This window comes from Diadema setosum, chromosome 4 (assembly GCF_964275005.1).
Source record: "Diadema setosum chromosome 4, eeDiaSeto1, whole genome shotgun sequence".
NCBI lineage: Eukaryota > Metazoa > Echinodermata > Echinoidea > Diadematoida > Diadematidae > Diadema > Diadema setosum.
In genome coordinates, this window is record NC_092688.1 from 35,894,776 (window position 1) to 35,907,998 (window position 13,223).

Here is a 13,223-nt window from a genome sequence, read left to right on the forward strand (position 1 = left end):
AATTCTTTATCGTCTTGTTGAAGTTCAAAATTAACAAGAAGTGCAGTAACTAAGAAACTATTCAAAAAACAATTTTATATTTTGAAATGACACCCGGAGATGTTAATCTAACACCATGAATGAGCACCGGAAATTTAACACCAGCTCGGTGTTTCATATTTAACACCGGACTTTTTGCAGTGCATATTTTCTTCCGATTTTGATCAATTTTTCATTGTGTTCTTTCGAGACGACTTATAACTGCACTTGAATCCCCCTTTCACACAAAGAGCATCACCCAAACCAAACAGGTCTATTAAGTTCCACGCCATTTCAATTCATGCTTATAGTGTCCTTGTGCATGCGATGAAATATAAAAATAACCCAAGTTTTATTGTGTCGAGATGTCCAGGGGTTGACTGGGCGTGATCTGTTGTTGTTGTTCTAGGCCAAGGGTCGACTTGACACGAACGTCGCATCATGGCTGTTCAAGGAAATGCCGTCGACGTTGACTATGGAATCGTAGCCAATATTCCTGCCAGTTTTCACTCTTCAGACTTGAGGAACTATTTTTCACAGTTTATTGAGGCCAAAGCCTTCAAATGCTTCCATTTCAGACACCGCCCGGAGACGAAAATACTAGAGAAGGACGCCGAAACTTCTTCAGACATGCTCGTGGAGAATGGCCCCAATCAGCGGAACGAACCTGACAGCGCCCCGGCGTCGCCCCGTTCCTCTCGACTACAGACCGCCGATGGAAAACGCGGGACGCCAGAAGCTTCGGGGAAGGAGAAAGCTCCAGCTCCAAGAACGTTTTGTTGTATCGTGCAGCTTAGTGATGGAAACATGAAGAAATTTATCAGAATGTATCACAGAAAGCACTGGATCGACAGAAAGGGAGCGGTCATGTCTAGCCGATGTTTCATATCCCGCATTCGAGTTGAAGATAAAAGTGGTAACGTTGTTGGTTAGGCCTTAACCGCAGCAGCGACCCCATACGGACAAATACGTACCGTAACTATGTTACAGCGCCCCGCGACGGGGTTAGTTAGGCCTATAAACGTTAAACGTTAGGCCGTAATATTTTCTTCAAGTCTTCTCTTTCCTCTTTTTCGTTTTCTTCATTTTCTTCTCCCACTCTTTCCCGCCCTTTTTCTTCAACTTCCTCTTTCGTTTTATTCCTGTCCTTCATTTTGACCGTCAACTTGGTTCTTCAATTGTTTAGCTTACTTTAATTTTTTAATCTATGAAGAGATCACACAACAAAGATAATTTTTGACACTGAAAACTGAAAAATTGGTACTGTTGCAGAACCTTATTTGGTAGCATCCATCAGTTATCAGACTACAGAAAAATCTGGTGTCCATCATGTATTATATAGCTGCCAGCCAAGTGTATCCCATCTTAGATTGCTTTTACTGGACTGTCGTGTTCTCAGTTGTTCAATTTTACTTGTTGGATCACTTTGGATTCTTTTGTTCAGTTGTCATTTTTATTATGAGGAAAAAGGCAAACTGAAACTAGAGATTGAGGGCTTGTATGTTGAAATGGTGGTGCAAACACAGAATTTGATTTCCATTCTTTTCCTTTTCTCAGGAATCTGTCACATTGTGCTGAAAATGTTTGATTGCATGTTTACTTCTAGTAAAGTGTGATGAGCAGATGACATACAATGTAGACAAGGAAATTCAAGACAAATCTTTTTTAATTTTATCATTAAACACTATACTGACTTGAATGTGGGTCTGACGGAATGGTCCATTCATGTTTCACTTTTCATTGTATAGAATGATATAAGATTTATATACAGATGAAAAGTCTTCCTGTTTTTTGCACATGAGGAATAGAATTGTTACGTGTCTTTATTGTATTTTTTTTTTTTCTGGTGGCTTTCAAAAGGTTTCAGATTTAACATTTCATGTCTCCATACAATTATCTGTGCCATATGGCACTGATAATTTTGTTTTATTATTCCTCATGAAGACTTTACTGCTATTTCCTCAAATTTTACCTTGGAAAGCATCTATGCATATTTACTTTTCAATACGTTCATACCCTCATTGATGAAACTGATGTACAGTGTACATGGATCTGCACTTATTTTCTTCATTTATGGGGCTGTTGTATAGGGTCTGATCATTGAAGAGTTGACGTGAAATTATCTGCATTTACTTAGAATCATCAAAGTTTATGTTGCCACTTCATGAAAAGTTACCAACTTTCCTTCACATTTTACCCACATTATATATCACTGATGAGTATGATGGGGTGTTCCAATGTCTTCACTCCTCATGACACAGATGAAGCTGATAAGTACGTCACACGAGGTGAGAGTAAGCTGATACCCCCGGAGCGAGAAGCTTTTAGCAGGTCACACCTCACCCAGCTAGCCGAGCTGAACCCTCCGGACCTCATGCCCAACGGCAACGTGGGCACGCCGACCGCGGTCTTCCTGGAGTACATCCGCACCTGCCGACTCCCCCCGCGAGTCATCCAGAAACTCGGACTCACCTTCTCAAAGACGAGGACGAACCGCAGGTATGGGAATGTTCCATTTGCGTACGGGGGTGACACAGTTGCAGGGCAGTCGGAAGAAGAGGAAGTAGCGCTCACGGCATCTGGACAAGAAATCGTTGGGGATTCCACGGGTCGAGAATCAAGGAGAAAAACGCCATCCAGAGATAAGGCTGGTACAACTGACAAAGAAGATGGTGCTGAAGAAAGAAGACAAGATTCTTCTTCTGATGAGGTATGGAATAAAGACTGCTTTGCCACTTTGATAAGCTGCTTCTGCTGCTTAAAGTATTACTACCGGTACATCAGGTGATGTACAACATTCTGTAACATTGTGTGCACAGTTCATGATAGGTACCCATGGGTCTTAAATCATAAATATGATATATTTCCAAAATTATTTTCCGAACCGCCTAAAGCTTTTCTTGGCAATGTTAACCTTAATTCCCAGAAATTGAAATGCTGTAAGAATTTTTAAAAATATGGACTTTATAGCAAACTACATGTAATTGTACTATTATTTGGGTGAAATGGGGTGTGGACTTCTGAAGAGATCTCAAGTTCAAATTGCAGCCTGGGGCATGCATCTTTGGGCAAGATGTTTAACTGATTACGGTATGCTATTCTTGACCTGAATATAACGAGGGGTACCCGACAATGTTGGGGTAATGATGATGGCAGGACTGTCTAGGGGAAAAGAAAAATGTTATCACTAAAGACGCTACAATTATAGCAGGAACCCTTCACAAGCACAACAACATTCTAGATGTAATGTATGTTCTATGTTGTTTTCACCTCATTTCATATGGATCACAACCTACTTGATTGCGTCATATTTTGAATGAAATACAGCCACAATCCTGTAAATTTCTCAAAATAATAACCACATCCATACAAAGGCAGAGATTTTATTTTCCTAACTGCTATTCCCGAACATATTCTAGACTGAAGACCTAGACTGAAGACTGTCAATTGTGCAGACTTAATATTTTCTGTTTGAAAGGGATTATTTTAAAACAAAAAGAACAGTTTTGCTCATGAATACTACCATTTTGTCTCAGGATGTAATAGCGTGTGCTTATATAATGCATTGGTCTAGTGTTATGATAGGCTTACCTACACATACATACTCCTGTGCGGGTGATTTGCTTCGATCCACATGGTTGATCCACTTCAGCAGGTGACCCTGCTTAACCCTCTATGTGCCACATTGATTATCTTTCCATAGATTTGCGTGTGAAATTTGTGCACATTTGACTAAGATCCCGTTTACACTACAGTGAGTGAAAAGGCCGGGCTCGGCCGTGGCAGAGCCTGCCCTTCATTTCACTGTAAACGCGCAAAAGGCCAAATACGGTACCAACATCCGCCGCGCATTTTGCCAAGCTCTGGAGGTAGTCTCGGCCGTGGCTCAGCCGCGGCAGAGCCCAGCCTTTTCTCACTGTAAACGCAAACTGGGCCAAATGCTGTACCTTTACCAAATTTAGTCTGGCTTCCAGACCCTCTGCCCGTACTATTTCGCTATTCAGGATATTAACACCCTCAACGTTGAAAACTAGTATAGTTCAAGGTGGTTTTGCCCTGCAGAGGGTCTGGAAACCAGACTATAACACATTGCGACTGGCGCCCTCCCAATAATAGTGTTTGTTTACAAGCAGAGTGCCACTACCACAAAAATATTGAAAGGTTTGAATTAAAAGCTCGGGCCGAGCCCGGCACTGTAAACGGACAAATTTGCAGGGCCGAGTACCGCAATTGAGGCCGGGCTCAGCCACGGCCCGGCCCTGCACTGTAAACGGGGTCTAACTGGCATAGCAAGGGGTAAACAGGAGGACAGTTTGCTTTCTGACCCCTCCTGATTAAGTTGGGCCACTGTATTGTAGTCATTAAATTGTAATCTCATCTGGGGCGTGATTTTTGTTTTGGTTTGTTTTGTTTTTGTACATCCTCGGGATGCACTGTAGGACGATGATGACGATACGTGCGAGGAATGGGAGAGGCACGAATCCCTCCACGAGGACATCACATCTCAGGAGCGCACCAAGGAGCGGCTCTTCGAGGAGGAGATTGAGCTCAAGTGGGAGAAGGGAGGGAGCGGACTGGTCTTCTACACCGATGCTGCCTTCTGGGATGCCCAAGAAGGAGGTGACACATTAACTCATAGAAATTTTGAAGCTTCCATTCATGACACTCTTCAAAGGGAAAACATCACTTGATACATTCATAGGAAATTTCAAGACCTTATTTTCTTTTTCTTTTTTTCATCTTGAGGATTTTTGGCATGCTAACAGATCTGTGTATTCACCAGAGCTGCCAACTTTTCCCAGTTCTGCCCATACTAATGTCCCTTGTGCTTATGTAGAGGTGATAAAATGTTTTGCATTGTTTTCATTTTTGAATGAAGTCTCAGAGAATGAATCAAAAAAAAAAAAATTCAACTCAAATATTTGTGCAGGAGACAAAAGCATGGATAAGGTAGACGTTTAGCAGGGAAAAAGACATTGATTGTTATTAGTCCTTTCCATGTACAGATGTAGATTCAATAATTTGAAGTTTCATTTCATTTGTTTTGTCTCCTTCTCTATATATTATTTCTTACAGATTTTGATGAGAAGACATCAGATGACTGGGATGTTGATATGAGCATCTACTATGATGAACGTAAGTGCTAGACAAACTGAGTAATTGATATGCTTGGTGAAATAATGACAAAATGACGTGATTGTTTTGTGATTTCATTTTCAAGAGGACACACTTGTGCATAGATAGCAACTACAAGACAGGGAACATGCAATATGATAGCAAGTTGATCCATCTGTAGAGTTTGAAGTGCAAATGATCAAGGGTTTTAAGTCCAGAAATGAATTCCATCCAGGGACTTTAAATCTCCCCAATTAAAATTTCAAACGCCTAGTTTAGAAGATTCTGAGTATTCCCAACAGCAAATGCCATCATCTGCCCTGTAGTATGGGTTTGTCAAAGTTCTTATGAGAATATTAAATGCAAACCATCAACTTGAATTTCTTGTTTGGTAGTCATTTCCTCAGCATCACAAGCAAGCGTACGTCTACCAGAGGTAGTTATTCACAAGTGTATAGAACACACAACTTCTGTGTCTTGTAAACTGTGTGCACAGTGCATATCTAAATTTCATGTCCTGAATTTTTGTTTTGTTTTGTTTTTGTTATGTTCTGCTTCCCTAGCGTACCACATGTTTTACGCAAAAAGTTCTGCCTGTGGGAAAACATGGTAACTGGTCCACTAATACATTATCATGTTTATCCAGTCACCGAGGATTATTTTGACTGACCTGTATAACATAGATATGTTGTAACACTATGGGAAGACCAATGTTTTGGCATCTCTCACACCTCTGCCTTCCCATTGTACCAAATATCACATGTTCACAATGACATAATTTTCTGTCAGCAAGATTTAGCATGATTTATTTTTCTTTTATTGATTTTGTCATCATCATTGTTCCTATTCATTTTGACACACCAGTATGTTTTGTATAGTGTTACTGTATGCATGTACATTTATGCATGTTTGTATGGTATATTCCAGGCTTAGAGTCAAAGAATACCTGAAAACAGCAAGAAAAGTCATTGCTAGCTTGTGTCTTACTGTGTGTAGAGTATGCACTAAAATTTGTTTGGGATGTACGACAGAGGAAAATTTCTCAGTTCTCATACAAGGCAAATTTAAAAGGATTCATGTTAGTTGTAAATGTTGCAGTGCTGTATAATAAGTGCTGCTGATAGCCTTTACATGGCTTTTTGTCGCAATGTTGTTGAACTTCTTCTTGAATCCATCTTTTACTAATCCAGTATATCTGTAGCTACCAGTTATTTCAGAGAGTTTGCCCAAACTGAATACAGTAGCTAAATTTTTTGTACCATTCAGGGGGCAGATCTAGCTTTGTGCTAAAGGGGGTGGGGGGTTACCAGTCTGGGTCAGAGTGAAAAATGGGGTTGTGGTACAGGATGATAAGCAAAAGAAAGAAGAAAAAAAAAAAGGTCTTCACAGTTTTTATTGCCAGTTCTCTCCCCGAATCGGCCGACGAGCAAAAAAAACTGAAACAAAAACAAAAACAAAACAAAACCCTAAACTCTGTGCAGCCCAAGGAGGGGGGGGGGGGGGGGGGTGGGGGTGGGGGTGGAGGGCTAAAACCCCCCATAGATCCGCCACTACCATTTGCAAGTGATAGTGCATACTGTAGCCCTCCGTTTGAAGAGAGTCGTGACCCAGTAATGTAATGTACAGTCCAGGGGCTGCCACAAATAAAAACTCACCACAGTGACTATAAATCCTCCAACAGATGGAGGCGACAAGGATGCGAGAGACTCTGTGGAGATGAGGAGGATGGAGAGGATGAAGAGGGGTCTGGAGGATACCAGTGTCTTTGAGAAGGAGGACAGGATCGGACGCTTTGAAAAACACACCAAGGTACAGTAAGGGATGGCATGACTTCACTACTGTAAAGGTGGAAACTTTTGTGGTATAGAAATTTTCGCGCATTGCACGTGACCTGAAGCTTGCCTGTAACCTTAAACTTGCACAAACATAAAAATGCAACATTTTTTGCTTTGCTACTGTAAAAGTGGAAATTTTCACATTGTTGAAATTTTCGTGCATTTTGCGCCACCAGAAACTAGCGTGAAAATAAATGCATGAGAATATTTTTGCCTTCCATATGTTCCAGTAGCTGATGTCTTGATTCCGTGGAATTGGAAACACGCGAAACTCTTCTTACCCTACCAAGCGTGAAAAATTAGTCGCACGAAAATATCCACTTTTATAGTATAGAATATATCATATGATCGATCTGAAAGTACTGTAGATATGGTGTACAGGTATAACTGTTACATTATTTGTAGTGTTCTTCTTGTTTGCTAGTCCGGGCCCTGTTTCATAAAGCTGTTCGTAAAGTTACAAACAACTTACCAGCGACTGGTGATCAGTTCTTGTGCTGAACTATTGAAATTCTGATAAGTATAGCACATCAGAACTGATCACCAGTCGCTCGTAAGTTGTTCGTAACTTTACGAACAGCTTTATGAAACACTCCCCAGGAGTGTGAGCGAATTTGCTGCTACCCTTTCACTGAGGTATGTGTTGCCAAAGGTGTCAACTGCAATGGCGGTGGTCCTAACTCTTTACATTCCTTTGTGTTTGTACCCCGATGTAGTGAGAAACCTGATATAACGAGGTACTGTATACGTCGAATATTTCGCGAGGTTTTAATTTTCACAAATTTCGTGAGTCAGCTGCTATTCGCGAAATTAAAAACACGCAAAAATATTGAGTCTAAAGCCGATATGAATGTGACGTACACATATGCCATTTCTCCGTTCGGTACAGGACTCCAAGATCGCGAATTTAACCACTCGGGGAATTGTTGGGAAGTCCCGATTCGCAAAAAATTTAGACTCGTGAAATATATGGCATATACAGTACTTGTCATTGTTCTTGGAGCTTATTATTACAAGGTGCCCCTGTACATCCAAGATGGCAACTATCAATTGACCAAGGATATCGTACAGTCACATCATTCCTTAGAAAAGAGAAGACTCTTATGATCAGTAGATATTTACTAAGCTCCATACTTCTTTATATTTTCTATACTTTCAGTGACTTGTAGAACCCTCTCACATCCATCCTATACAAGTTGTATGCATTGTAGTAAGAAATGAATGAATGTTCTGTAGCTTGAAAAGATTCTGGATGTTTTCAACGATGCAGCATGCCTATGATGAGGGCTTTAGTTTGTGGTCCAGTAGTGTAAACTATAAGGTTTATCTGGTCTGTGCGAGAAGAGTTTGCATTGTCAGCATGTGATAGACCTGAAAAGGACTATTAATTGTTTTCTCTCTGGGAAGTTCTAACCAGAGCCGTGCAAGCTTGACCAAAGTTCTAAATACAGTCAACCGTTAAAGTCGACCTCGCTTAAGTCAAATAATCACCTAAGTTGAAAAATCACCGAAGTTGAAGGCTTTTTCAAGTCCTCTTCACTTTACATTGCATTTATTTCAATCCCTCGTAAGTCAAATTTTCTCTAAGTCGAAGCTATTTCTTCAGTCCAAATAGATTCGACGTAGGCAAGGTTGACTGTACTGAGTAGTCGCTCAGGAGGTTGACATTTCGAACCACATCTACTGTCTGCGTTTGGTCTGTCAGATTCTAGATCCACACCTATTTCTCGATCTCAAAACTTACTTCATCAAGCTCTTATTCTCTCACACACACACACACACACACATTCGCGTCTATGGTGGAAACCGAGGACCTGTTTTACCCATAAGAATTTTACCACATAACCGAGGACCTGTGTGTCAGTAGGACTCTTGTCAACCGAGGACTCATTCGTATATTACCATCCAACCGAGGACTTACTACAATAATGCTAATCGAGGACCTACAAACATGTACCCCTAAGCAAAAGCAGACCGTTGGCAGATGGTTATCTGTGTGTCCTCGGTTTAAATGTGAAGTTCGTATGTGTGTCCTCATTTTACACCATGGTTAAGTGCACACACACACTCTCTCTTTCATGCAGGGCATTGGCCGTAAGGTCCTCCAGAAACAAGGCTGGTCTGACGGCCAAGGGCTAGGGAAGACGTCGGAGGGGATGGCGGATGCTCTGGACAACTCAGGCCAGCACTCGCGGGACAAGAGTGGCTTCGGGTGAGTGCCCATTTGGCATGTACTTCAAAATGCCTTTGCTGAAATCTCAGATGTGACAAATTTGTGCACGATCTTTTGGTTATGAGCCAAGGACACATAACTTGTGACGTTGAATTGAATGCATGCAGGCTGAAAGAAGCAATGATGTGACCAAGGAGGTTCGAGAAATGGAGTCACAACAGTCTTATTCGCTTTGATCCCATGCTCGAAGCCGCCACTCAAAAAATATTTGAAGTATGTGTCAAACTGGATCTGCCACTCAGATGTGAAGACAATTGACTCGTGTCTCATTGCATAATCACCAGCCACTTTCCAAGGAAGATATGTCCTTGTGATGGTAATTACTTTTCGCTATCCCTATACTTACAAACGATGGGCGGTAGACAATGGTAAAGGCTCGGGGGTGCGCGAATAGAAATTGCTCAAATCTTGCTGAAATAGATATCAAAATTACTTGACTGTATGTGTCTGTACGCTAATCTGACATATTAATTCATAAAGAACTATACTTGAAGATGATACCATATTAGTTTCATTTGGCGGAAATAAGGAGAAAAGTGATACAACCGGCTTTCCATGAGGGTAAAATTTCAATCACCTTCACAAAATACAGCTCAGATTTACACTTTTGCACATATTTTTGAACGGAATTGACTTTTGTTTTATGTGCTTTATCATTAGGTAAAATTTCATTGCATTTGAAATATAAATGAGCAGCATATACCCGACATCATGTTAGCGTTAAAAATGAATCTTCAGATTGCTCAGAAAGATGGCGGCTTCAAGCATCGAACATCAAAGGCACAAATGCACCTGTGGAATTCTTTTGTCCATCCATAGAAAACTGACAGCTGATTGAATAATCATAGTCAGTTGTAACTCCATCTCTCGAACCTCCTTGATGTGACCAGCACTTCACGATTTTCCTGTTGGTTTGTACACACAACTATGGTAAAGATCATGATGGTCGTTAATATTGCAACCTCTTACCCCCTTAGAGACAGCCGTGTTTGGTTATAAAAGGGCAAAAATTTAATTTGAAGGATGTGCTCATTATCTTATCCTTTTTCATATTGTTTCAAAAACAACATTTTTAGAAGACAAGTATACAGTTACAGTGGGTGACCTAGGTTATAATTATGCCATCATCACCTCTGCCAATGAGTACCATAAAGCAAGATATTTTTGTGGCATGAAATTTCTGCTAATTGGAGCCAACGGCTTTTTTTGCGACTTGAAATTTTTGCAAATTGCCACTAGCATTCAATGCAAAAAGTGTAGACTAAACGTTTGCGTGCATTTTGCTTTCACAAATCAATGCACACGAACATTGTTTTACAGTAATGGTTTCGATCGTTGTCACTGATTTGTGAAGGCATGCAGAACTGTACAATGAAGTAAGTTTCTTATTTGAGTTCAGGTTTTGATGACACCATGACCATCCCCTCCTTTGCTTTTCTTGTTTATTTAAGCCAACTTGATATGGAGTGTATTGCTGTCTAGTGTGTCACTTATCACAGAGTCTAGAAGGCTACAGTTCCACATATTTCATACCATCATAGGGTGCATTCGAGTGCTCTCCCAAAGCGAACTGTACCATACCATACCCGCGCCAGAGGAGCGCTCGAACGCTCCTAAAGTGTTCCGTACCGTACTGTACCAAGCCAAAAGTGGACCACTTTCCGATGTGCTCCAAAAGGGTACCAAAAGCGAACAAATGAGTATAATGAGAGTGAATTTGATGTATTCTTTGCCGATTCTAAATTCAGTTTCCCCAGATCAGAAGGGCCTGCCAAAGAAAAGCACCTACCTTTAAAGCATTTTATGTTTAGTCATGTTGGGAGTGCCAAGAGGTGAGAATTGTTAAATGTACTAATCTTATGCACAGAATTGTGAGCAAAAAAAAAAAAAAAAAAACTTGGTGTGTGTTCATTGTGATGAAATTCCATGTCATCCATGTTCATCATCTGAAAGGGATTTATGTTTGCATCCTTGATGACCAGATATTATGGAGAGAAACTCCAGTCTGGTGGAAGAGGGACGTGGAAGAGGCAGCGTGTGGCAGACAAGGAGGTCATCATCTCCACCATCTACGATGACCCCACCAGGACGGACCCCCAGGAGCCCCTGATGAGATCCCGAGGGCCCCACCACCTCAAGTACAGGCACGAGATCGAGTTTGTGAAGGGCGACCCAAGATGACACGACCGACTTAAGTCACCTGCACGCCACTTCCCAACCCAGTTTCCCGCTCTCCTCCCCTGCCCCGGCCACCACATCCCCTCCAGCCTTGTGTGTGGATGGCCTGTGTGAGGAGTCACAAGCCATGATATACATAAAAGATTTCACCTTGGTCCTTGCAAATTAGAGCGGGTGTAAACCTGGTGAAATGCTCCACGCTGCATACAGTGTGCACACAAATACATGGTAACTGTTAAGAGATGCTGACCCCTTGTGATTTACCCAAGGTGACGAGCAACAGTCAACAAATGCTATTACTGAGGCATGTAGTGCCATGGGAGAAAAAGAGGAAGAGGATTCCTATGAACTTGCAGGGTAAAAATTATCATTTTTAATACCAAAGCTTTGATACACTGCAAGGAGCCCACAAGTCTTATTGCAAGGCCCTGTAAACTATAGATGTGGACACAGGCAAAATCTCAACTTTCCAATTAAACATTTTGTTAGACTGGAGCTTGTTTCATACAACATGAAATGAAAGTGTTGTGCTTAATGATGATAGCAGTCAAACTCACATACCAACCAATGTTATGTGCATGTGTAAGATGAAAGAACTGTAATAAATATCTTTATATTGCTATTAGAGATTTGCTGGATGGTGTGTGTTCTTGTCTATCTCGGTGTGTAGCTGTGTGAAGGTAAGAGGCGGTTTGTTTGCTTGGCATCACAGAGGTCTTGAAGACAAAATTAATAGACTTGTCATACTTATGAGTGATACTTTGTGTGGTAAGTTTGCAACGTATACAGTTGCATGGGTTTTCTGGTACACAGTACAGGGGAACCTGGATATAATGAGCTGCTTGGGACCACTGAAATTTCTTCGTTATATCAGGTACAGTGCACTCCTAATATAATGAACTTGGTTATAACAAAGTTTCATTAAAACAAAGTAAAAACACATATTAAAAAAAAAGAAAAGATAATTGTCTATATATCTTTAAGTACTTAATTTGTTTAGTTATAAATGCAATTTCAATACCGAAAAAACTACCAGTCTCAAGGACTTTTCAACAGTAGGAGTTGCCTGTTTCTTATTATATCAGGGATAAAAACAAAGAAGGAAATTTGATAGGAATTGAAACTGTAAAATTACCTGGTTATATCAGATATCTCTCTATATTTGACTTTGTTTAAACGAGGTTCCACTGTATTTTAGTTTTTTTTTTCAGAGTACTAAAAGTTAGCTAAAGACATCAATCTAATGGCTGAACTTAGAGCAATAATAATGCATGTTTATTGTTAGTGCTACTTTTGTAAGAGTTTGTTGTTCTTTCTTCTTTAAAACAATTGAAACCTTGGGCTGCAGATTGGTGTTTGTGAATTTTGACTGTACCAATAAGAATGCAGAACAAAGTATAACTGTACAGTGCCACTTGCTGCAAAATACCAGTTATAATCCAAGAGCTATGATTCCACCAAAAGGCATCAAAAACTTGTGACGTGCTTTCAACTGGCTGCCCTCTGCCTGGGCAAATACATACATTGTAGTTCTGCTGTCTGTTTTGTCATTGCAAGTGGGTTCAAGATGTTGACAGTGTAATCACAATAATCACATTGAATCCAAGTGGTATTCACACGTTCTGTATCGCCTCCATAACTTTTCCATAATCACTATTACAGGTTCGGTTAATTGAAACTGCCCAGATTGGACTAGCTCTTTTTAGCATTGTAAATCAGGAAGATGGTGGAGCTGCAATGTCCATGTTTTTTACCCTTTTCATGATGAGGTTTGCAAAATAATTGTCATTGCTACGGCAGCAGATGGGAAACAAGCAATCATTTGTTAGTAGTGTACAGTGTAA

At 40.6% G+C, this 13,223-nt stretch overlaps 1 protein-coding gene across 1 annotated transcript; it reads left to right on the forward strand.

Moving 5' to 3' along the window:
* The first annotated feature begins 445 nt into the window (after positions 1 to 445).
* Positions 446 to 11,994, forward strand: LOC140227199 (G patch domain-containing protein 3-like). Its single transcript, XM_072307626.1, has 7 exons — positions 446 to 934; positions 2,280 to 2,728; positions 4,458 to 4,638; positions 5,095 to 5,154; positions 6,815 to 6,942; positions 9,053 to 9,180; positions 11,184 to 11,994. Exons 1-7 carry the CDS (start codon positions 460 to 462, stop codon positions 11,380 to 11,382), a joined length of 1,620 nt encoding a protein of 539 aa, XP_072163727.1. The 5' UTR covers positions 446 to 459; the 3' UTR covers positions 11,383 to 11,994.
* Positions 11,995 to 13,223: the final 1,229 nt, after the last annotated feature.